At 44.6% G+C, this 26,311-nt stretch overlaps 1 protein-coding gene across 1 annotated transcript in view; it reads left to right on the top strand.

The window, feature by feature from the left end:
* The window catches only part of LPCAT2 (lysophosphatidylcholine acyltransferase 2), a 324,634-nt gene that overhangs the window by 228,205 nt on the left and 70,118 nt on the right, over positions 1-26,311 (top strand). The window contains exons 10-11 of the mRNA XM_078671525.1: positions 2,470-2,595; positions 22,972-23,125. Of these exons, the coding sequence (XP_078527651.1) occupies positions 2,470-2,595; positions 22,972-23,125 (280 nt within the window). The remainder of the gene's footprint in view (positions 1-2,469; positions 2,596-22,971; positions 23,126-26,311) is intronic.

Below are 26,311 nucleotides of genomic sequence, written 5' to 3' on the forward strand. Positions count from 1 at the left end.
TAGAGAAAGAACTGGATTATGGGATAATCCACCAATAACAGGACATTTCCCTTGCGGTATGTGCTCGGTTTGCAGTCTCACCAAGCCAACCAAAGAAATACAACTACTACCGGACCTAACGTGGACCCTAAGGAGACATACCAATTGCCAAACCAGTCATGTGATCTACATGATAACATACCCGTGCCAAATGCGTTACATCGGCATGACCTGTAGGAAAGCAAAGCAAAGACTCTGCGAGCACCGGAGCAATGTACATTGTATAAAAAGCACCACCAAAATGTCAAGCCACTACCTAGAAGCAGGCCACACTGTAACAGACCTTCAGTGGGTTATTTTGGAAGCAATTGACATAAAAGACAGGAACGCAGCGAAAATTTTTTTTGAAAAGGAACAACGCTGGGTACACAGATTGAAAACGGACTCCATGGGCCTGAATGATAATATACCTTGGTTGAGCATCAATAAGTAATTATATATATATCTAAAAATGAGTCTAGACCTACATTCATACAGCCACTTATGAATAAGATCTGCTAGCCTGTGAGCATGTACTACACTCCAAAAGACACTTCTAAGGAACTACGAGCACAACTACGAGCAATTACCATGGCACCCCACAACATATATATTAAAATCATCTCTACAGTCTAAATTGAGATACTATATCTGTAACACCTTAATAACTGCTGCTTAAGAATTGCTTTACGAACACGCGCAATTCAGCAGTCTATTTCGAATTATTTTTTATTTTTTATTCTAATTGCGGACCTTACGATCGCAGTAGCTCTACCATTTCTAATGAAAGCCATATCTAACTCGGGAAGCTGACTCCAGCATTTCCGGGTCAGGAGAGGCAGCGATAGCACAAGCTACGCAGGAGGAGTCACGCCACAGGTACCATCAGTAATGCCGGTTGCCGTGAAAACAGTGAGTAATTTTTAGTATAACATCTGACAATCTCTCCTCTTTGGCAGATAGGTATTCCCTCCCTGCCCCTGCCCCGAAGAGGTGCACAATCGCACTTCCTCAGGTAGGTGCACTCAAAATGCACAAGAGAATATGCGCTCCACGCTCCCCACGTTTTTTGAATAACAAACAATACAGACTACCACAATATGCCGAGAGCAATCACTATTAATATCACGGCACCCTATATCTCCTAAGTTGCACTCACTCCTTATGATTGCTAATTTCAAAGTAAATAATGCACGCCAACTATCACAATTATCGCGTTTGATCATCTAACGCCGTTAAAAGACACCACCTTCGATGCCTGACAGTTGGTCAGCATCTATACGCAAGTGTTTATACTCCGAATAAACGGGGCACCTAATCTTGTGCGCTCCCACCCGCCCACGAGTAATGACACAGAGCCAAACACATTACTAGCTGTGGCTTGATTAATATAATTCACATCACCTCATGAGACCGGATGATGACTTTTCCGCATGCCACAATCACCACCAGGCATGAGAATGAATGAGTTGACACCTTTCAAGAGTACGAGCCTTCGCTAAAGTATTGCCAATTTTAACTTGTTGACTATTTGTACAAAATTGTTGTGTCTTCCATCCCCCTCTTTACCCTTTGTATTGTGTATGTATAATTTTTTCTCAAATAGGTACAATGATACCGAGGACTGCCTAAAACAGGTTATTTCATTTATTATCACTTCACCTTCTCACCTTGCACTGGTCCTGAAGAAAGCCTACTGACCTACATAGGCGACAAGGCTGAAACATGTCGACCATTTTTTAAGAATCACATTTGCAGTGCGCTCGAATTCCTAATCATTCCAGAGCGGCACACCTAACCGTTACCTTGAACTACCCGAATCCAGACCTAATACAATTGTATATCTGGCTGTACGGGTATTTTAAATTCCCCTGGCACTTCACCATTTACGATCACTACTGTTTTAACTAAGGGTAAATCCTCCAGGTGGAGGTTGCATAAAAACTGACCCAAGGATTATGCACACACGTGTACAAAAGCGGGGAGACAATATATACCGCTACGAATACCCAGAATACACGTGCATGAGGGTCTTTTAATTTGTGAGACACAACGCACCAACCTGCATACCCTGGTTATGCAGGACAAGTGATCCTTCCCCCATGATATTTTGAACAGATTGACTAGACAATTTTGAAATTACGTCGTCTCCTATTACGATTCAGCATAGATTATTTCAGAAAACAACTGATTAACATCAATGTGCTGAACAAACCATATGATTGACTGCCATCTCGTGGTACAATTTGTTTAAGCAGTGTGATCTAAAATTCGCATTATTTCTTCCTGGCAGTCTATCCCTAGCAATTTATTGAAAGTTTAATTGATAGCTAACAAGCTTCTTTACAGCGTATCTTTAAAATGAATGGGAGCTCGTATGAAAGAAAGTACCCATAATGTACTACTATAGCAATTGTGAGTTAATGTCAGGTGTTTCTTGTCTTTTTTTAGAGCGTTGGACGTGCCTGTAACGGATCATACTTTTGAAGATTGCAGGCTGATGATTTCAGCTGGAGAACTGACATTACCCATGGAAGCTGGCTTGGTGGAATTTACCAAGATTAGCAAGAAACTGAAGTAAGATCATAGGTTCTGCTTTTTAATTTATATTGAGCTTTTATCAATGCAGATTTCAAATGCGTAAACACCGTGAGCCTGATTTACAAAAGAACAGCTGTGAAAGTCAGAAAGTTGCCCTCGAATGACTCCTTTATATTTGGAGTACACTCCCATACTCTTTGAATTTGTCACGAATCACAGGAATAGTCATGGAAATCCCCTCCAGTGGAAGATATCCAGGACTATGCACATGCGTAAAATGTACCTATGTGGGATTTATATTAGATGCATAATGCTGAATATTACAAAATTATCGCACTTTTGCATATTGAAAATTTATTTTTACTCTTCTGTGGGGAAACGTCTTTAACTACAGACCAGTTAAATATGGCGGTGAACTTTTCCTATCTGTGCCTTAGAAATGCACTGTTGCTGGACTATATTTGTATATATTTTGAGGAGGAAATATTACTCAACATGGATTTGTGTATACATAACAAGTACATGGTTTTTGGTGTTCACCAATGTTTGCTACCCAGGAGTTCCCAGTAACCTCACAACTATTAAATTTACAAATGAAAAAAATGCCACTATGCTGGCAGATTTTGTGATTTGCCAAATACACTTAGTTACCATCAAATGGCACTAGTCGTGATTCTCTGAACCGGGATACAGAATGCACATGCATAAAACTCTTTGGAAAGGAAGGTGCACCAAGAAATTATTCATGAGAACAAATTGAGTCCGTAATATCCATGTAATCCGGGTCACATAGAGGGTAAGTAGTATCAGATATCGGCTTGGATTCTTTGGGATATGAGGAGTGTTCATACACCTCATATCCAGCTGCCGGTTATCATGTCGTTACTTTGATCTGCTACTGCGCCCAAATTCTATAGCTGGGATCTGATTACTATTTCCCCCAACTGAGAGTGTAACTCAGGGACTATACGCTCCTTTTTTCTTCATCCCGCACATGGTTTCTATAGTGAATACTCCGCTTCTTGTTTTAAGCCCTAATGAAGTTCCTTCTGCAAAAAGGAATGAAACACGTTGGATGTGTGCCAGTTTTAAGCAATGTTTTGAATAAAGAAGACTGATGGACTCAATTTGTTCTTTTGAATAATTTCTTGATGCACCTTGCTTTCCAAAGAATCTTGTCCTGACAGTGGCACTCAACGACGGCGAGTGCTATAAGTAGTTGCACAGAACACTCACTATAAAACTGGGATTGAAGTGCTTAACCTTGGTCCGCCGTTGTGTGCTTCTCTTGTGTAATATGCATAAAACTGTTGTCATTTCTTGCGGATACTTCTAACCACAGATTCATTACCTTTTGCATTTACCTGAGTGCCAGGCTAGGTCTAGAAACTTTTCAGAAACTAACCCTGTGTGTCGGTTGGTGGTGCCATTGGAATTAGCAGCAGTCTCATCCCACCTCTGAAAATGATGGCACAGAGCCATACATATGTGTCACCCTTGTGCACTGACATCACTTCCTTTTTTCCATGCCCTATGGCCCGATCCTAAACTGTGTTTCCTAACTTTTGTTGCTCTTTTACCGACCTCCAAAATGTTTTTTCAGCAGTGCGCTAGGTAATGTTTCTCTCTCCGAAGACCACATGTTTTAGGCCATATCGCGTCTGCAGGAGAGCAGATGTTGGTCATGAACTCACATGATGTCTGCCTTTGGTGCTTAGTTTCCAAAATAATTCTAAGTCGGACCTCAAATGATCCCTGATGCAGCAGAAGATCATCCAGGTGTGGGAGATGAAGCTGTATGTCATAGAGCATTATAAGCTAGGACAGACACCCTCCAAGTCCCAGACCTTCTCCCTTTCCAAGGCCATGTACAAGTCCATGCTGCTGTCCTCAGTAAATCCAAGATTAAGTCGAAAGACAAGTCTCGGTGCAAGCACAAGAAGCCCAAGCTAGATTTGGCTTGCCGCTGCTTCCTCTCCAAGGAGCGATTGTACATTTTTTACTCTAAAATGCATTGCAACTACTTACTATTGTAGTAGCCAACTAAGTGTCAGACCTGAAATGCTTTGGGCATATGAGCAGAACTGCCTAATGTGTTCTGTTTGGTTATTTTGTGGTATTTTATAATGTGTGTGGTTGGGAGCTTTGTGATAGCCAACAATAGAGAACATCTTCAGTGTTGGATAAAAATGAACCGCTTTGTCTCGCTTGTTCTATTGTGCATAAAGCATAGAATAATTCATATGTAAAACATAGGATAACAAAAGAAATACAACATAAAATAATAATAATACTGATGCTACTAATAATGATAAAAATAGCAAGAAAACAGAATAATTAGGATGCTAGATTAGAATCCCTTTGACCTAAGAACGGGGCATAGGAGACAAGGCTCTGATGGTGGAACTGGCCTCACATGATACTCTTCGGCTGAAGCAGTTCTGGGCCTATGCAGAGCTTGTATGAAGAAATAAATACTTATCTTCCAACAAGGAATGTAATAACTAGCTCTTAGGAAACAAGCTTCCGTTTTGGTGTTAAACCCTACAGAGCCAGGTTAGGCATCATGGGGACCTTGACAGCGCAGAGAAGCACATGTTGGTAGAATGTGGCTGAGACCGATTCTAAGAAAGATGAGAATCGAGAATTAAACAGAGTTGTGTGAATAATGTAAGAACTTCAACAAGTCTTCCTCTCACACCAAACCCTACCTTAGCTTTTCATGACATGTAACCCTGGGCTTGTCGCCACAATCCTCATTTAACCCTCCACACATGACAACACATGCAGACCTCTCTCAAGTGACACAAAGCTTGGGTGTTTGGTCATCAACATCAAATATGTTTCTTAGTCTACACAAAATATGCAGATTGAAACATTACTTAGCATACTCATGCTTCAGGAGACACAGAACTTTCAGACTCTGACACTCTACTGCAGATTTTTCTTGCAGGCTCGTGCCCCAGACTGGTGAGCTATAATTCAGGTTGGACAGACTGAAATCCTAAAGAGCAGGGCAATGACCAGGTATGTGGCGGACCCAACTTTGGGTTTAAACAGCAGAGCTAAACCCCACAAGTAGGGCTTGACTTCCCACTGCATATCTACATCAACAGATCGGAAAACACATAGATTTAGGCCTGACGAGCAGAGCTAACTTCAGGTTATGTGGATCTTTCAATTGTGTACTTTACAGATCATACTTATTCGCTATGTTGCACAGTTTTTGTAGACAGATTTTAAGACAGTAGAGTTGTATCTCATGTTTAATAACCCTTACAGGTTCAGACATCATGAAACAGAGTGGACTTTGGTGTAACAGAAAAGATGATAGTCTTGCCTGTCCTGCACCACAGAATTATGTCTCTAGCTTAATCCTGCATACAGGTTTAGACCTCATTAAACCATGGCCCTCAGATAGCATAGAACTTACAACCCCACTTCTCAGGCAGCATAGTTATCTTCTCAAATAAACACGGCAATCTCAGCATGCCCCCCTTACTCAAAACCTTGAGTAAAGTTCTACCCTTTCTTCTTGTCAAAGGTAAATGTATGGTCATTCAAGCAGCCATCTCTTCCAGGCGGGATTGTGATAATGCCCTGTACTTTGGGCAGACACAATAGATCTCATCAGCTGTCTTTCAGTTATTGATAATATGTCCGCCCACCAGCTCCTGGGCCTGCCTCACCATTCCTCTATTATAAACTACCTGGCTAGGCTACACTGCCTTTTGTCGATAGTCATGTGTTCAAGTCTCTGTTTATATATAAAGCTGTTTTTCAAAATGGACACATATTCAGGCCTTATATTCGCGTGGAGTGGTCAATCAAGTGATCATGCCATTTTGCTCAAAGTGTCCATTCTGTGGAATGATCTATCAGTCATCTTTCATTCTAATCCCAGTATGTTTGAAATTCAGTGTGCTGATTTTTAGTCTGACCAAGAACCAGGACACCATTTGGCAACACTGTGCTTTCTAAAACCCAGAATGAATCCATGACCAGACTCAGGCCTTTGACCTTATGGCTAACCTGGTGACCCATTATGAACCTACACGTAGTCTACGGTCTTCTCAAACGGGACTGCTAAAGATCCCCAGAGTTAGGAAAGCACGTATGGGGGGTAGATCTTTCAGACACCTTGCCCCTGGTTGCTGGAATGCTCTACCGTTAGAACTGCGACTTGAACCTTCTGAAGTTCTTTTTAGGAAAAAGCTTAAAACCCATCTCTTCAGCAAGTAGTCTTCCTTGGGAGAGGGGGGGACAGTCACCTCACTTACTACAGCGCGGGGACACGCCAGTGGCGTAACCAGGCGCTTTACAAATGCCCAATAATAATAATAATAATCAGGTTACACAGCTTAGACATTTTTAGGACTTAGTCAACAGGGCTGTCCATTAGTTTATTTTGTTCCTATCACATGGCTTGCTATAAATCAACCAAGAGAGTTGATAATGCATTTGGACACAGCATCTACCTCCCGTGGGGCTCTCCTGGGAGCAACGTTTTCTCAATTTTAATAGTGTGTGCTCGGACTTTGAATCGGCACGCGCTGCTGTTTTTAACCTCCCTACCTGCTTCTGCCCTCCGGAGCGCCTCCCGCTGATCGCCCCCCTCCACTGTCTTCCTGCTTGCTGGAGCGGAGATGGGCGAGGCTGGCTGACATCTTGGGCGCTTTGGGGTTGACGGACTAGTCTTCTGGCCACTCCCCCCCCCCCCCCCCCCCCCCGGCAACCTTCTTCTTCTGCTGACCAACAGCGGCCACTCCTGCTAGACTTTGAAGCTCAGACCTCCCGAGGCGCTTTGCCGGGAGCTACGCTCGCCTCACCTTTTAATCCTGCATTTGGACACAGCATCTACCTCCCGTGGGGCTCTCCTGGGAGCAACGTTTTCTCAATTTTAATAGTGTGTGCTCGGACTTTGTCTTCTGGCCACTCCCCCCCCACCACGCCCCCTTCCTCACCCACACCATAACACCCCATCCCCGGCCGCGCAGCGCAGCGACGAAGGCGCGCCGAAGTTGCGCCTAAGTTAAGCCCGTCTGCACCCGTCCGCGACCGGCCGGGGCTCAGGGCCAGGTACCCTGCACCTTTTTTTGTTTACTCCCCTGCTCACTTGCTTTCTCTCTTTGCACATCAGCCCATTGCCTCTTCCCTGCTTCAGCGCATTGACTCGCTTGGCATTTCTGTCTCTTCTCCCAATTTGCTCGTCCCCACTCTCCTTACTCCCTTGCCACACTGTTCTCCATCCCCTAGTGTGACTCGTCCTTCTTCTTCACCTATCATTGCTACTGCCTTCCTTCCTCCGGCAAAATTGGAGGAGGCGTGGCTCTGATCATTCGCTCCAATCTCCACTTCCAACTACTTCCTCACCCTTCCATACATTGTGTCGACTTGTTAGTCGCTCGCTCAGTCAACCTCCTGGATCCGTTGACTATAGTACTTATGTATCGTCCTCCCCAAAACATGCCCTCCTTTGTATCTACTTTGCAAGAACTCTTGGCCACGCTCGTGGTCAATAACTCGTCTGTTCTCCTGCTGGGAGATTTTAACTTCTGGCCCGGCGACCCCAAGGAAGACCAGTCTTCTAAAGATTTCTCTGCCACCCTCCACGGCCTCAACTTTATTTCTTATGTTCATGTCCCCACCCATGTCCATGGTCACACCCTAGATCAAATATGGTCAGCCTCTTGCCCCATTCTTTCTCCTCGCACCCTTCCCTGTACCTGGTCTGATCACTCTTTGATCTTGTTTTCCATTGACCTCGGTGCATCTGAGAAACCCCTTCTACCTAGGAACATCTCTGCCTGAAATTGGAATCGGGTTGACCTAAATTCTCTTTGCGCCTCCCTCTCCTCCTCCTCTCCTGATCTTTCCGAACTTCCCCTTGACCACCAAATAGATGCCCTGAACTCTTGGCTGTCCTCATCTTGCGACCTGGTCGCCCCCCTTAGAAAAGTTAAGTCCTGCCGGCCGCACGATGCTCACAAGTGGTTCACTGGTGAGCTGAAAACCTTAAAATTGGACCTTAGGCGCGCTGAACGCCACTGGAGGCACAACTATTGACCCACCTTGCGAGCCAAATATAAGTCTCTGCTCATTGAGTACAAATGAGCCGTTCTTTCGGCAAAAACGAAATATTTTTCGGAGAAAATTATATCATCTGCCAACAAGTCCAAAGAGATTTTTTCGACAGTTCGTAACTTAGTTACATCTGATAGGGTCAATCTTAACCTTGTCCCCTCCCAAGCACTTTGTTCCTCCCTCAATGACTTCTTTATAGATAAAATTGTCAAGATCAAAGCTAATATTCCTCCTGCATCTTCTTCTTTTCACTCTCCAGGTCCCCCCTCACCTACCTCTTCCCTTGATCACTTTCCTCCTATCTTGATAGAACCTTTCCTCGCCCTACTCCAGAAAGTTAAGTCTGGCTCGCCGGCCGACTGTGCTCCAGCCCATATCTTAAAAGAGCTTTTCACTAATTGCCCTGAGCCCCCTCTCTCTTTTCTCAATGCATCTATCTCTCAGGGCCTTGTTCCAACATGCCTTAAGTCGGCCATAGTCTTTCCAATTCTTAAAAAGCCTGGCCTAGATCCTTCTCTTCCTTCTTATTTCAGGCCTATGTCTCTTCTCCCCTATTTAGGGAAGATTTTGGAGAGCCACATTACCACCTCCCTCTCCATATACATCGAGGACAACCATCTCTTGGCCCCCCATCAAGCGGCCTTCCGACTGAATCAGTGGTCCTGGCTGTCCTTGACGAGCTCAAGAGTAGGGCAGATTCCAACCTCCCCCAAGACTTTGTGCTCCTCGATTTGTTCGGTGCGTTTGACACGGTCGACCATTCCATCCTTCTCGGCCGTGTCAGCGCAGCGGGCATTTGGGGCACTGCCCTCTCCTGGCTCGCCTCCTTTCTCAAAGGGCGGTCTCAGGCGGTCCATCTTTCTGGCTTCTCTGCCCCTTCCCGCCCGGTCACCTGTGGTGTTCCTCAGGGATCCTCCCTGTCCCCTCTCCTTTTCAATCTTTATATCTTTGATTCTTTCTCTTTTCGACATGGGGGTCTCCGTGTACAATTATGCGGATGACCTCCAGCTTGTGTTTGATCTTTCTTCCTCTGACTCTTTGCCTAAGTTTCATTCTTCCCTTGTCTTTATTTCTGAATGGATGAACCACAACCATCTTAAGCTTAACCTGGACAAAACGGAGTTGGTCCTGACTGGCGCTAACATCAGCCCTTGGTCAGCTGCCTTTTGGCCGTCCACCTTTGGCCCTCCCCCAGTGCCGGCGGCCTCAGCAAAGACCTTGGGCATTAAGGTCAGTCGGGACCTCTCCATGCATGCCCAGGTTAGCTCGGTGGTCTCCTCCTGCTTTCTGTCCCTCCGGATCATCCGGAAAGTCTCCTGCTTTTTTTCCCCTGATGCCCTTAAAATCATTGTGCTTGCTATGATTCTTTCCCGCGTAGATTACGGGAACAGCCTCTACGTGGGAATTCCGGCCTTTGAACTTCGTCGTTTACAGGCTATTCAGATTCAAGCAGCCCGCCTCATACACCACCTTCCTAAGTTTCAGCACATCACCCCATTCTTGAAATCCCTTCATTGGCTCCCCATCTGTCAGAGGTCCCTTTTCAAGATGGGCTGCCTTGCCTTAATGGCTCGTGCTCTCACTGCCCCTTGGTTCAATAACTCTCTTATTAGCCCCTACATCCCCAGCCGTTCCCTTCGCTCCTCTAACCAATCCCTTCTCAATACTCCTCGATTTCGAAAAACCAGAACTGGTGGCACTAGATTCTCAGTACTTGCTCCTCGTTTCTGGAATAGCCTCCCAATATCTATCAGGTCCATCTCAGTCTACTCACTAATTCGCAAGGCACTCAAAACCCTTCTTTTCTCCCAAGCGTACTCCTGTTAACTCCCTCTTGGTTACTTTCTGAGCTCCTTAGTCCTATTTTTCAGCGCCAGGAAGCCGCTTGGTCACAGTGCGCTCTATCAAGAACTTTTAAACTTCAAACTTCAATGATTATGAGAGGTAGTAAGGGGCTGGGGTTCATTTCACAAAAGCACTGCCCTTGGATTTCCTTCATTCCTTCCTGTCCTGTATATATTCCAATAGATACTGCATTGACTCCCAGGAATTTAGAGCCCTCCTTGACTACCATAAGCTTATTTGTTTGTGTCCCTTTAATGCACATTTTATATCTTTCACATAGCGTAATAACATCCATCTTAGCAGTGACCCTATCTCTGTCTGGTAATAGCGATTGATAGAATGCAGTATTTGCAACTAATTTTCTCTAAATTAATTGGATGATAAGCCCAGCCCCTATGGTTATTTTTCATAAAGCTGAGCAATTCTAGACCATGTTACTGGCCCAATATGTTTCAATAGTGTTTTGTAATTCTCTTTTGTAACCGGTCACTAATATTTAGCCTCTTCCATGCTCATGACGAGCTCAGCTCGTCATGCAGTACACTGCTCGTGTGCTCATGACGAGCTGAACAATGGGATTAAATGAGTTCCAGCGCTGAGGGAGAATTGCTGTAGCATTGATGGTGTTAAGAATATATTGCAAGATTTACGTATTGCCTACTAGTCCTATGTAGGGATGCTGAAGCTTTTGCTAACATGGGTAGCATGCTACTCCATGTAGGGTGTGGTTAGAAGTTTGGGAAGTGTTTCCATGTCGTGTGTGATGACCACCAAGGTGCGGTTATTGTGTTATGGGACGCAGCACATAGCAGTGTGATGGATGAAGGCGTGAGAGACACAGGTGCACGTTTATGGTTTCAGTAAGATGACAGCTTTGTGCAGCTCACCTGGTCCCTTTTTGGTAGTCCTTATGTTCATATTCCTCTGCTGGTTACTGCCCTTTATTGCCCATTCTGAGATATTTTATTTGAAACTTGTGGTCCAGAGCAAGTATAACTTAAAGGTGAAAAAGGAGAGAGCTGCTGGGATGGAATTTGTTAATATCGGCCATATCTGATTGTCATTTTGTGAGATGTGAACAAGCAGTCGTAGTATGTAGCTAGTTGGGTTATGCAGTAGTGGACTACATTATAGTGCTGATAGTGCTGCATTAGACAGAAGCATGGGGAGCAATCTCTTCATTTATTCCACAGCTATTCAGTTGGTAATGGGTGGTTTCTTGCTGTTTCCTGATGCAGTTCTGGATGATAGGCAGGACCCTTAGCAGTTTTCATCTGTGAGTGCAAGACTGCCAACCAGTTAAAATGAATTGTTATTCAGCTTGTATGAATGAACTACAACAGACTGCTGAAACATTGAATGCTATGGTATTACTGTAAATGTGGTGTATGCAATGTATTGTACTGTAATTGCATTTATATAGCACTTACTACCCCTGACGAGGCATACATCGCTCTTTGGTGACCCAACTTTTGTTATGTGTAGTCTTTAAAGCTTTAGCAATGGAGCAATGGTGTACTTTTGTGGTTGGATAGCTGGAGAGGTGCACAGTGGGGGGTTGAGAATGAGCTTGCAGGGAGGATCGATGTTATGTTAAAATGATTTCTAGAGCATGTGGAGGCCGCCAAAAAGGGACTTTCCAGCGCTAGTAAAAGGTAGGATGACAGCAGTGAAAAAGAAAAGCAAGCTAGACTTAGGAGGAGAAAAACCTGGTCTTTAATTACTTGTGAATGCTCAAGTGGTTTTGAATCTATCAAAAATTGCTAATGCCTTTCTAATATATATCTACGCCACTTAAGCTGCAATGTTTTTCAACACTCTATGCTATTCAGCAAGGTGCCCAAAACTCAAAAAAACGACTGCAGTACAATCCATTTGGTAATATAGAAACACTTGTGACATAGAAATATAACTTTCCATATAGCATTACAAATGGGCAGAGTACTATGATGATCTCTATGATATCTCTCTAAATGCAAAAACTTGGGTCTTCGTTAAGGCTCCCAACTTTCAATGCGGCAGTTTCAGCCTTTACAGAGTAATCGCTATAACTGGAATCAATCAATCAGCATATTTGTAGAGTGCTTCTTGTCACCCGTGAGGTTATCCAGGCACTGGCAGGGTCCAGTTGATTAGCCTAATAGCCAGGTCTTCAGGGATTTTCGAACTCTGTAAGAGATGGAGAGGTCCAGAGAAAAAAATGATAGCTTGTTCCATGTCTTCACTTCTAGGTAGGTGAATGAGCAACCTCTACATCTGCAATGTCGGATGCAGGGGGAGAGGGTTAGCAAAAGGAAAGCGGATCGGAGGTGTCTGGTAAGCTGCTGGAAGTTCAGGCAGTAGTTCAATCAGGTGGGTTCTCAGTTGTGTAGGGCCTTGTAGGCATAGGTCAGGAGCTTGAACTGACATCCTTTCTGTACAGGGAGCCAGCGGAGTTGCCTGAGACAGGGGATGCTGTGGATTCGTCTAGGGAGGTCCAAGACGAGTCTGGCTGTGGCATTCTTTATGGTCTGTAGTCGTCTAAGGAGCTGAGCTGTGATTCCTGCATAGAAAGCATTGCCGTGATCCAGTTGGTTGGAGATAAGGGTCTGGACCTGTCAGCCGCCTTCGAAATGGTCTGTCACCACAAACTACGAACACGCCTCCACAACGCTGGGATCCAAGAGAAGGCCCTGCACTGGACCACCTTCTTCCTCTCTGGCACAACACAGAGCGTCCACCTTCCCCCCCTTCCGCTCCGATGCCACCGAGATCATCTGCGGTGTACCCCAGGGCTCATCCCTCAGCCCAACTCTGTTTAACATCTACATGGCCCCGCTTGCCCAAGTCACCCGTCGGCATGACCTCAACATCCTCTCCTATGCCGATGACACCCAGCTGATACTCTCCCTCACCAAAGACCCCCACACCGCCAAAACCAACCTTCACGAAGGAATGAAGGCCGTTGCTGAATGTATGAGGAACAGCCGACTGAATCGAACTCGGACAAGACGGAGGTCCTCATCCTCGGATCCAACCATTCGGCCTGGGACGACTCCTGGTGGCCGACCGCACTGGGAACCGCTCCAACACCCACCGACCACGCACGCAACCGTGGGGTCATCCTCGACTCCACCCTCTCCATGATTAAACAGGTCAACGCCGTCTCCTCCTCCTGCTTCAACACACTCCACATGCTCCGTAGGATCTACAAGTGGATCCCCACTGAAAGGAGAAGAACAGTCATCCAGGCCCTGGTCAGCTGCAGGTTGGACTACGGAAACGCCCTCTACGCAGGAGCATCGGCCAAACTCCTGAGACGGCTCCAACGCATCCAGAACACCTCTGCACGCCTGATCCTCGACATCCCTCACCGCAGCCACATCACACCCCACCAGAGAGACCTGCACTGGATCCCGGTCAACAAGAGGATAACCTTCAAGCTCCTCACCCTCGCACACAAGGCACTCCACAACACCGGACCAACGTACCTCAACAGACGACTCCGCTTCTACACCCCCACTCGACAGCTCCGCTCCGCCGACCTTGCCCTCTCTACAGTCCCCCGCTTCCGAAGAGCGACCTCAGGCGGCAGATCGTTCTCCCACCTCGCCGCCAAGACCTGGAACACCCTCCCCATCCACCTATGGCAGACCAAAGACCTGCTGACCTTCAGAAAACTCCTCAAGACCTGGCTTTTCGAGCAGTAGCAGCATTGCCCACCCCAGCGCCTTGATACCCTCACGGCTGAGTAGTGCGCTTTACAAATGATATGATTGATTGATTGATTGATTGGGTGATGGTGCGTCCGGAGTAGCCATTTAAATATCCTACGATTCGTAGGGTCGGATTGGTATTGCAATTATGCCCGGACAGTCCAAAAAAAGTGGCCCACATTTGCGGATTGTGCCTTTTCATGAAACATCATTTTGTTACTGTCATTGGACTCCTTTTTAGAGAAATGTTTGGTAACGTAAGCCTTTTAAAGCATATAGAATTCGTAAGATTGATGAAAACTAGAAGTACTACATTCCTGCCAGGTGAGCAAGGTGAAATAAAATGGCCCAAGGGCCACAACACCTGCTCTGGATAGGGTTGCCACCTAGATATTTTTTAACCAACATGAGCTGTATTTTAATATTCTGGTTTGTTAAGAAATTAAGAAAGTTACCTCAAGTCTGTATTTTTTTTTACTGCAATCAGTATGTATTTTAAACAGTCATGGTAAGGTGAAAGCACTTTAAAATGTGTTCTAAAACTGCTTTACTCATCCATGACTAACAGTTATACTAAACAAAGACAGAAACATCTTGTTCCAGTTAAAGAATATGGATATTTTTACATAAAGAGTGCTCTCTATTAATCATGCTCTGGCCCTTGCAGAATCTTATGACATGTATAAATTGCTATCTTTTCTAATTGCTTTAAAAAAAATAGTTTTACATAAGGGGAACCTGGCGCTAGGGCATTGGAACGATTTAAATGAGCACCAGTAACAGTACACAAGACCAAATTAATTTTTAGGTCTCCCCTACGCAGCACGCATGCGTTGCATAGGAAAAAGACCTATAGAAATCACTTCGGCTTTTCAGCCAAAAACGTGCACGCATTGAATTGCTTTCAATGGCAATGCATGCACGTTTGGCGATTCCTTTGCAGGAGCAAGCTTTGGCACCATATGTTTGCTCGCTCCCACAAGGGAATCGCTGTGTGTTCTCTCGCACTCCCCCCACCCCACCCGCTTAGCTGAGTACCGTTTCACTTTCGCGGCCGCGTGGCTGCGTTTGTGTTTCAGCGCTTGTTTTTTGGCTCTTGCGTAGTGCTTTGTATTCTATCTCCTAAATTATTTTAGAATCTGAACTTCACAATTTGAGTTCCTAGTCATATTTACTTACGTATAATGGAGTTGGTAACAACAGTCAGATTGAAGGCCTGCTCATAGGAAATACACCAGAACGAGCATGTGTGAGCTGTAACAAGAGAAGGGAACCTGCGAGCTCGAACCTCAAGGATAGTGTTTTGTAAGTAACATGATTATGGAACATGCAAGCATCAAACAGAAATCTGATGCAACGTGCAAGCTACAGACATTTGCTCTGCTCTATTACACAATACCTTACTATTTTCTTTGCAAACCTACTGGGAAGTTGTTGAATAGATAACTTGCTATGGAGGGAACTCTCTTGTTTCGCTTTCCTTTTCACCAGTATAGTCAGGTCAGTGAGACGTGTATTAACAGGTTGATTTCTAACGTGCAGCAAAACTGCATAACAAAGAAAAAAGCCAATAGGTCATAGACCTAATTAGAAAACGGATGTTTGGCTGCGGCTCCTCTCTGCGCTGCCATTTTGAGGTGATTTGCATACTGCCGTTTGTAGAAGCAAAAGAATTAAGTTTCACTGTTGCTGGCTTCGTGCCACCGCAAATGTAAACAAATGGGTTCTGTCTTCAAAGAATATTGATTGCGCTTTCCGATTAATGAGCACCACCAGCATTCCAATTGCACTGCCATCACCACATTAAACGTGTACGAGGCTGGCCCCGCATACTCTAAACATTACACCATTAGTGCAGCTTAGGTGTTTTGCATAGCTACGTTAGACGCACACACCCGCACGTGCGTGTACAGATAGAAGAATAATTGAGCTTTTGGGTAAACAAGTGGAATGCGTTCACTGGGTTTGTACTGTCCTTCACAAGTGTTCTGTGCTGCAGCAGGCTTCTGCATCATGCAAAGGTAAGCAGTGTTTTAAAGCCTGTGTCAGAATACGCTGCATCACTCTTTAACCATATTTGGTTGCTGAATATTTTGCTTAAAGAGAATGCATTGTGTCAAGAAAAATATAAATCCGCATTTTAGTGACTTTTTACTGTGAATTTATTTATGTGTAAGAGGCACATATGTACCCCTGACACGAACACTTTGTTTTTCTCCGTAACACTTGGAGAAAATGTTACCAAACCAACAAAACGCACCGCACATAAAGTGAAGTACTTTCTCCGGGGTAGACCTTTCATTCATTTTTTATGTTACTTTTTCAAATGTAAAGATTCTTTAGGGGAGATTGAATTGTGTCACCCCATGCCATACCTTTGCCAACCACCTGGGTTGTACCCCAGATCACCCCATGCCGCTCCGATCTCTTTGCTCTGATTACACCTTTGCTCTTGCCCTCATGCCACACGTTTTTCCACCGCCTGGATGTATCCCCACTCACCCCATGCTGCTCCTGTTTCTTTGCTGTGCTTTCACCTTTGCTCTGTTGTTTATCTAGAGCCTGGAGCTTGGCCCCGGCCCTGAGCTCCGAAGGTAGAGCCTGTACTTTGGGAAATGACTAACACATCCCAGCCACCCCCTCAACCCTCTGATATGGCTAGTGGGGGGCACATGGAATACCTGGGAATTTGTCAAATCGGACACACCGAGTGGTTTACTGGCAAGGCAGTGCTAGGTCAGCAACCGAGTGTGGGCGTGGTCTGAACCTCTAAGGGGAGGGGTTAAACTCACCCACCCACAAATTTTAAGCTACTACGCAAAATATGCGCTTTCACTTCTCGGCATGCATGGGTGTTGACATTATAAAACACCTGCTTACTGGCAAGCTGACGTGTAAAGGGCGAAAGGCAGGAACACAGACATTTCAGCTGTACAATTCAAGTTACCTTTTTAATCAGCAGAGACAAAACGTGAGCAATCAAATCATACAGAATAGAAAGTTAAATAAGGAGTGAAAAATTAGGTGTTATTAATGCAACTTATTAGAAATTGTGTACAATATCGTACCTACAGGGTAGATGCCACAATAACCCTTGTCCACTCTCTAGTGCAGTCGGGGCTTTAAGCGGATGAATAAAACTGGGGAGTCTCTCAAAGGGACGTGGCCAATGTATTTAAGGGTATAACTTAACACATAAACAAAAAATCTGTGCTTAGCATTGTGCTTGTATTTTGTCTGTTTCTGTTTCTAAGCCCCCACCCATTCCGTAGTTGCTGTTTTCAACTAACCAATGCTTTTGACACCACTCCCCTGCCCCATGTCCCCCGCGTGAGCCACCACATCCTGCTATCTGCCTCCTTTCCCATTGCTTGGCCACGTAAAGCATGACTAACAACTTTTAAGGTCCCAAAAGCGAGACCTATTGGCTATGCCAATGCTTGTTACTTTAGAGGTTGGGAGTTTAAGTGAGTTGTCCAGAATCACAAGATGTTGAGTCGATGATGGGACTGGAACCTGGTTTCCCACTTCCAAAGTCAGCAGGTTTGACTGGAACACCACCTCCTCTCTAGTTTTATAAAAGCTTAATAAAGGTTGGCTCAGAGTGAAGACTATGCAAATAGAAACAAAACCTCCAGGAAAGTTTTTCTTAATTCACTACCTCCCCAGCCCTCCATAGCCTCAGGGCGATGGCCATGCAGGGAAGGGGTCAAGAAAAAGGACACCGCTACTGCTTCAAAACTTGGGGTTGAGGTGTAGATGGCCCATAGCCAGAAATCCTGCCACAGAGAGGCCCCTGTATACACCCACCCTCCCTCTGAGTCGTCATGGTTAGCTTGTTGTCCAGATTGATGCCTAGGTTTTTTGCATGGTCAGTGGGGGTTAGAGTAGGTCTGAGTTCTGAGGGCCACCAGAATGCGTCCCATGGGAAGTTTTTTTTTTTTCCGAAAATCAGTACTTCTGTCTTGTCCGTATTGAGCTTTAGGCCATCGTCCTCCATCCATTTAGCAAAGTCTGTCATGCAGTTGTGGTAGTTGGCCTTAGTGGTGTCTTCGGAGAGGGAGAGGATGAGTTGTCTCATCAGCGTAGGATATAACATTGAGGCCATTGGTTTTGACAACAGTGGCCAGAGGTGTCATATAAGTGATGAAGAGGGTGGGGCTGAATGAGGATCCTTGGGGTAATCCACAGATGATTTACTTGGGTATGGAAATGAAGGTGGACTTTTTGCATTCTTCCTGTGAGGAAAGAGGCAATCTATATGGGAGCAGCTCCTTGTATGCCTATGTTGTGCAGCCTTGTGATGAGTGTATGGTGCGACGCCATATTAAAGGCTGCCGAGAGGTCTAGGAGGATCAGAACCGCAGCCTCTGGATCGAGTAGGGCTCAGATGTCGTCTGTAGCCGCTATGAGGGCTGTGTCTGCGCTGTGGGTGCTACGAGATCCGGATTGGGTGGAGTCGAATAAGAGGTTCCGTTCCAAATGTGAGCAGTGTTGTTGGTTGATGGCTTTTTCTAAGATTTTGGCTGCGAACATGAACAGGGAGATTGGTTGGTAGTTGTTGAGTTCGCTGGGGTCTGACGAGGATTTCTGTAGTAGGGCGTTGACTTTTGCATGTTTCCAGTCTTCGGGGAAGGTGCCGTGGCAATTGAGGTGTTGAACAAGTGATGAGTATGTGGTTGATTCTAGCTTCGCCTAGGTTGAAGGTGTGGTGAAGACATGGGTTGGCTGGGGCCTCTGATTGGACCGAATTTATAATTTTGTGAGTTGGTTCCATTCAGTTAGTCATATGTCTGTGATGGGGGGGGGGTGGCCTTGGGCTGGAGTTTGAAGTTTCTGTAGATTTTGGCAATTTTGTTGAGGAAGACGTTTTCAAGGTTGTTGCAGAGTTCCTGTGAGGGGGTGAAGGTGTTTGTTGCAACTGAGGGGTTAGAGAAGTCATTGACGATGTTGAAGAGTTCTTTGCTGTTATTGGAGCTTTATTCAATGAATTTGGCTAAGACCTTTTTCTTCGATTGTCTCAACAGTCTATGGTAGAAGTTAAGGACTGTCTTGAAGGCGGTCTTGTCGATCATGTTCTTGCTGGTGTGCCATCTCCTTTCCAGTTGCTTACAGTATCGTTTAGAGGTTCTGAGATCTTCCGTGTACCAGCCAGCATGCTTGGTGGATCTTCTGTGGGTGGTGTTGCCGATGGGAGAGATGCGGTGCAGTTGATGATCCCATTGTTGAAGTTTCAGATATTCTGGTCTGCTGATTGGAGGATATGGGGTGGATGGAGTTTAGTGCAGTGATCCATGTGTCGTTTGAGACTTTGCTCCAACTGCGGTGGGAGGTGTTGGGCGGACTGGTGATGAAGGTTCATGAGCTGGTGATGTTGACGTGGACGATAAAGTGGTCGGTCCAGATGAGTTCCGTGGTGTGGCTGTACATGATGCAGTCGTTGGGGGATGAAGATGAGGTCTAGCGTGGGGCCTGCTGTGTGCATGGGGTCTTGGATGAGTTGGGTGAGTCCGCTGTTCATGCTGTAGAGTAGTTTGTTAGTGTTGATATTGTGGTCATTTTTATTTATTTAGCCGTTTTATAACGCGCTCTGTTACTACCAGAGTATCCTGGCACGATGGATGTTGAGGTCACAGATGACAACTTCGTTTTTGGAGTCTATGACAAGGGGGGCGAATAAGTTGCAAAAGGCTGGACATGGTCCAGGAGGCCGGTAGACAAGGGTGCCCCTGATGTAAGTTTTGCTGCCGGTTTGGAATCGGAAGTTGGTGTTCCATGGCTTGGGTGATGTCGTTATTTGTGGTGGTACAATGGATGGATTCCTTTTGTATGATGCGACCCCCTCTGCCAGGCTTGTTGTTGCAGTCATGGTGGGTGATCTTTTATCCTTCTGTCATTGCAGTGGCCATGTCAGGCGTGGAAGTGGAGTTGAGCCAAATGGAAAGGTGCATGCCGAAATATGTCAAGGTCACAAAGCCTCAAAAGTCCAGATAAGCACCCATTACATTATCTGTGCAATCCCCTTAGTTGTCAACCTATGTATACCATAGTGTTTAATTGTGGAGCTGTGCCTGATATTAGGTGTATTTTGCTTGGTACCTTAACTAACAATATTTTAGGCTTTTGGAGCCCTGAAAATACGCCCTTCCATGCTCGCTCTTGTGAACTGTCTGCGTTTCTGCCACTTAAGTTTTTATTTTCCATTATAAAGTGCTGATGCCATGGTTTGGTGACAGTTGTTAATGAAGGCTGTTATGCTATAATCTTAATGTGATTTAGGGTGCTAATTGTATTGAATTTTTTTGTAAAGCAGTCTGAACGTCATTTCATTGTTTATAGAAATCCACATCTGATGTGTCTTCCCTTTAATTAAGTAAGCAGCTTCTGAGGTAGGTAGTAGGTAGTAGGGAAAAATCCTAATGGGCATTTGAATGGAAAGCCCTCTTTTGGGATCCCTGACCAATTTCCTTCTCCCGTCTGTACACTGATCTTTACTATATAGATGATTTATAAGAGTACAACTTATATGCTGTCCAAAAATGGCGCTGTCCATACAAGTTGGGTTTTAAACTTTTGTCTTTGTTAGACTCTGTAACATGAGATATTGACCACTTTCATACAACACCATAAATAGTTTGAAGGAGGGGTTTTACTTGTATGTAAATAGGCAACCTGTGCTGCCCTGCATGATGGATACTCCTGGAGCACACACTTCAAAGAGAAGAACGTTCTGAAGATCCTTTATTCCTAAATACAGTCTTAGGCAGGTTAGAAGCGCATACTAAGCCATAACTGTCTGAAATAAAGATTGTCCACTGGCTTCCAAACATGCAGCACCTTTTCAAAAGGGTAGGGCAATTATTGTTTATTCCTGAACCACAGATTTCACATAATAAGTGCATAAGAGGCAATCTAATTCCAGTATGCACGCACCCAAAAATTATGCCATCAGGCGGGAGGGATGAAAGAAGGTTCCAAGTGATCTCAAAGAAGGTATTATGGCGGTGAACAGGAGGACAGGTGATCCTGACTGTGCGCACTCTTAAAGAAGTAGACATACAAAGAAAGGCATGCAGTAGGAGTAACATTGATGGCCTTTTAGCAAAAGCACAGTTCTGAATCCCAATGAAGGCACAGAACACCAAGTTGGAATTTGAAGAGAAAGGTAAAATACAGGAAGGTATTCTAGAAGGACATTGCTCCAGTGATGTTCTGGCTCCCATAACTCACTTACAGGCTTCAGTATCTACCAGCACAGGAAAAAGGCCAGATGAAAATTGGAGGTGCGCTCACCAATGGAACACCGGACTTCATGGCAAGAATCTATGCTGGAATGACTCGCTCAGGGCTACCCCTCTGAACCGATCTATAAGGGACTACAGACAAAGTGTGCAGAAAGAGCATGGATCAGCAGCACAATGGTTCAGGCACAGGGTTGCCACTAGCATGAGGCCCCCTTCCCACAGCACCAAGTTATGAGGAAATTACAAGGGCCTGCAAAGAAGGCCAACTTGACTGCCTCCTATCACATTTTGTCCCATAATGTCAGAGGGCTAGTAACCTAACCGTCCTAATTCTGAGAAATTAGATGTATGCCTGGAGGGAATAGGGTATCCGCATGAAAGAAGGAGGGACAAGATTGTCAGGGCAGCTCAGATAAAAATGTATAGGTTGTATAGCTTTCAGAAACGACCAACATCACACAAGGCATGAGATCAAAAAGCCCTCCCCATGCCTTCCTGCCCCAAAAATCACTAGAAATTCAGTATCCGAAAACCAGATGACCAAAAGTGGGCATGCAATGGAGACGGCTATGAGGCACGGCTGAAAATCTTCGCTGAAGGACATGTAAAAGGTTCTACAGGGCAGCAGGTATCTGTTGGATTGGTATCCTAGCCACGGTCCCACTGGTACAGCAGGGTTCATCTGGAACAAAACACAGGAAACACCTACATATGCCACTAGTACCAGGTTAGCCATCAGTCGAACAAGCATGGGAAGAAGACCGATCCGGGACCAGACAAATCTTTATGGCACACCCACATGGCTTCTACTTCAGTGCCCTTCTCATCCCAGAATGAGCCATATGAGATGAACGTCTTACTTTTTTTCATCTTGCTTCATTTATTCTAATATATTTATATGTCTCTGCAGCAACCACTCTCCCTCCTTTCAGACAGTTAGCATTTTCATACGATCTGATGTTAGGGCTTTGCTAAATATTTATAGCCTGCCACTGCAGTCTTTCAAACCTGCTACTCACTTACATTCCACCTGAAGGCAGACCTCTTGGTCTCAATTTGCTTGAGCTGCAAGCTGTACAATGGGACATAGCTTCCTCATATCACTCCATATGTAATCTCATTGGTCTGCTATAAATTGAGTCGCCATGAGAAGTTCAAGAATTTACGTTTTCAAACCTTGTGAGGAAGGCCTGTGCATCAAACCATTCAGATGAGATGTAAAGAGTTTCATATTTTGGATGAGTAGTCTGAGAGGTAAGGGGATAGAAAAAAAGTAATATGCCGTACATTACTTCCAGGAGCTCCACAGTGAAATTTACTTCCAAACATTCCATGTTCTCCAGGGAGCACTATATTCTTTAACTCTTAAAAGAATTGCATCGAAAGTTATTTTGCTGGTAGCAGTCACAGCTACCTGTATGTTAGACGAACAAGAACACAGAAGCCATTGGCTTTCTACTGCATTGTTTTTTTTTCATTTGCTTTTCTGCTGGATAATTTGGTTTTATCTGTGTGTAAAATGTTTTTTTTTTCTCGCTCTGCAGTCTGAAATGGGATAATGTTCGAACACAACTGGATGCTTTTTCTGAAATTGCTGATGCCTCTAAAGGTGGGAGAATTGGAATAGAAGAGTTTGCACAACACTTGAAGCTGCCAATATCTGACATCCTCCGGGAGCTATTTGCACTTTTCGACAGGGTAAACATTTAATCTGTTGACCAAAACAAAATCTGTGCTATTACAGATAATTGTTTTTGATGTGACATCGTACCAGAATGAATAGATTTTTTAATAAATGTTTGTTAAATGTTATAGTTGATAAAATCTGACAAAATGAATGTGGCAAGACTGCATGATGCAGATGGAGTTTACGAAGAGTCAAGTGTTAAATCTTAAACTACATTACCCTTTTTTCTATGGAAAAACACTTAGGGCCTCATTACGATGTTGGTCGGAAAGCATTCCGACTGACTTCGTTTCAGAATGGTTTGTGACCGACTCTGGTTCGGGGAGTCCCACCGACCAATTACGATGCTTTTGAACACTGCTCGGTCGGACTCCTATTAACTTCAATAGGAGCCTGTATTCAGACAGACAATACAGGCTCCCACAGGAAAAAAGGGATGGGCATGGAAAACCTTGTGCCTGCCACACTGTTCATGGTTGGCAAGAGGGGACCCATGGGTACACCCACAGGCCCCAACCGGACGACTGTGGGTGAAGGGGGACCTGCTGCAGTCTCCCAAAGTCTAATTTCCGACAGCCGATCCGTGTCGGACAGACCGATTCAGAAAGGCTGTCCGAATCAGACATTGTAACCACTCTGTCGGAATCGCGGCCCGTAGAGACGTACGAGTCGGCTCCGACAGACTCGGTGTCTCAGAATGCCTTTCAGAATCGAGTTGGAACCAAGTCGGACTGTCCAAACGATTTCCAACCATTGTAATTAGTCAGTCGGAAAGGTTTCTGCATCGGTCGGATACAAGGCTTCCGAATAGGAGTCTAACAAGCCAAATGCGTTTGGAGCCTTTCCAACCGACATTGTAATAGCCCCCAATTTGTAACAGTGGCGGCTGGCAACTACTGCAAGTGTGGGGGGGTGTTTCGGGGAAATTACATTAAATAAATTAAATAAAGATACTTACCGTGCAGCAGCTGTCCTCCTCTCTCTGGTTCTCTTTTCTGTGACGTCCTGGCCCCAGCCAACTCCCTTAACCAGTCCTGGCACTTCTCTCATGCTGTTAACCAGGTTATAAACTTACTAAAGTATTCCTCCTGCAGTCCACAAAATGTACTGCTTCGTATCCATAAGAACATTTAAACCGCTATCCAAAAAGTGATTTTTATTTTTCCATGATTATTATTAAAGAAGTATGCCAATTTGTGGACTCACATCACTTTCAGAGTCTCCGCACTACCCCACCACGATAGGAATTTGGGGGACCACCCATCAAACAGCATATTGATTTTAACCGGTAAGGATTTTTCGTTGGATTGTAGGATTATGATGATAATTAGATCACTGATAAATTCTAGCCCTAAATATTTAATATAACCTTGTTGCTGGAGGTCCCTAACATTTCTTTGTTACCTAGATTATTAACTTAAATTAGCATTTTATAGTTCTCGATTCCCTGCACTTGGGGCTGGTCAATGAAGCCTTAATATTAAGGTAAAAGGGACAAGTTTGCTTAGTGTTGTAACCAAACCATCTGTTAGGCTTAGTTGTATAAATGCCTAATTTCTTTAGGTTTAGCTAAGCCCTATACTGTATACTAACAATTCACCAGAGAGAATCTGGTGAATGTCCAGAGCTGCCAACTTTGAAATTGGTGAACCAGGTTCGATTCTTAGCATCATCTCAACATCCTGTGATTCTCGGCAAATCACTTAATCTCATTGTGCCTAAACAATTAATGTCCCCTTGTGTAATGTATCTGGTGCTCCTGTACAGCACTTTAATACCTTCAGGTCGCCTTCGGGCTGTATAAAACTGCAAAAAAACAAAAAACAATTCCCAGTTGGTGAGTGCCAATCAACCACTTACTTGGTCTCGTGAGCACTCGTCCATTTTTTCCTGATTTAAAGGGTCTGTTACATTTGGATCAGGTCACGTGCATTGTGCAATCATTCATTTTGCATTCCGGTTAATTTTGAATTGATAATTGCTTAAGCATGACAACTTATTTGCAGTCGCCACAAAGTGTGAAAAACACATTTCAGTGAGCTCCAACAGAATTTAAGATAGCTACCCCAACATAGAGTAGACCTTGCAACATTGTGCACTTGATACATGTATCATAAAAGGCTGCTCCTCACATGTCCTTCCCTATTCTTTACTTCTTGCCCCACGGCACAGGGTCCCCATGCCTAGGGAGAGTGTGCTGAAATGCCTAAACCAATTACAAATGGGCAAGCAGTGGTGGTGACTTAGCGAAACCCAACTCCTTTTTATGTCCGCTATAAGTGTTCTACAGTTAATGTAGGTTAAATGGGTGCGGAAGTTACAAACTTCCCTGACACAAAGGAAGTTATTGGATCCCCAGGTATGAAATTCTCTCTTCACCAGTCCTCATCTCTGTGAAGCCAAAACTACAATACTTGTGGTAGCACTCATGAGATATTGCAAGATCTAGGTTTTGAACTTTGATTCTATTTAACAAATTATGTATTACACACATTAAAAACTGAGTTAGCAGAATCATATTGAAGGAGTCCATTTCGAGAGAAATCTAGAAAGGATCATAAACACCGGTAAAAAAGGACCATCACTTCAATGTAATGTATAGTTGTCCAAAAGGAGTATGTGTTCTTTGGTCTCTGGGTTCATGTGAACAGCTTTTAATTCTGGTGTAGCGTTCCATTTGACCATATTGTGATCACAAACTAACTGACACCCAAATTGTGTTAGTTTCTACTTTGGAAACCATTCAAGCTACAGGTGTTGTTTGACTTGAACGGTTGATGGAGTTCATATGATACTCACAGTACTTTATTTTCCCCTTAAAAAGATAGGAGCTGGTAAATTAATTCTTAATATTAAGCCTTAATGTTAAGGCCAACTTTTATGTTCAGGGTAAAAGATATGTTTGCTTAGTGCTGTGACCAAACCATCTGTGCAACCATCGGAAGCATAAGTGTGTTTACCAGTCAGAATTACCCAAACCGTAGATTTCACTTGTGTGGCATGGATAATTGGCCTCTGAAATGCAGCCCTCCTGTGCTTCTTAGCCTCTTCTGTGGCGTCCACAGGTCAGGGGCCATTTGGGTGTACAGTGGCTTTCCAGGGCACAGTGTGAACACTGGTGAGTGTCTGAGCAGGTATGAGGCACCGTAGTCAGCCAAGCATCCTGCCCTATCAAGACAGCTTTATAGCAGCGCAAC

The sequence above is a fragment of the Lissotriton helveticus genome, chromosome 12 (assembly GCF_964261635.1).
Source record: "Lissotriton helveticus chromosome 12, aLisHel1.1, whole genome shotgun sequence".
NCBI lineage: Eukaryota > Metazoa > Chordata > Amphibia > Caudata > Salamandridae > Lissotriton > Lissotriton helveticus.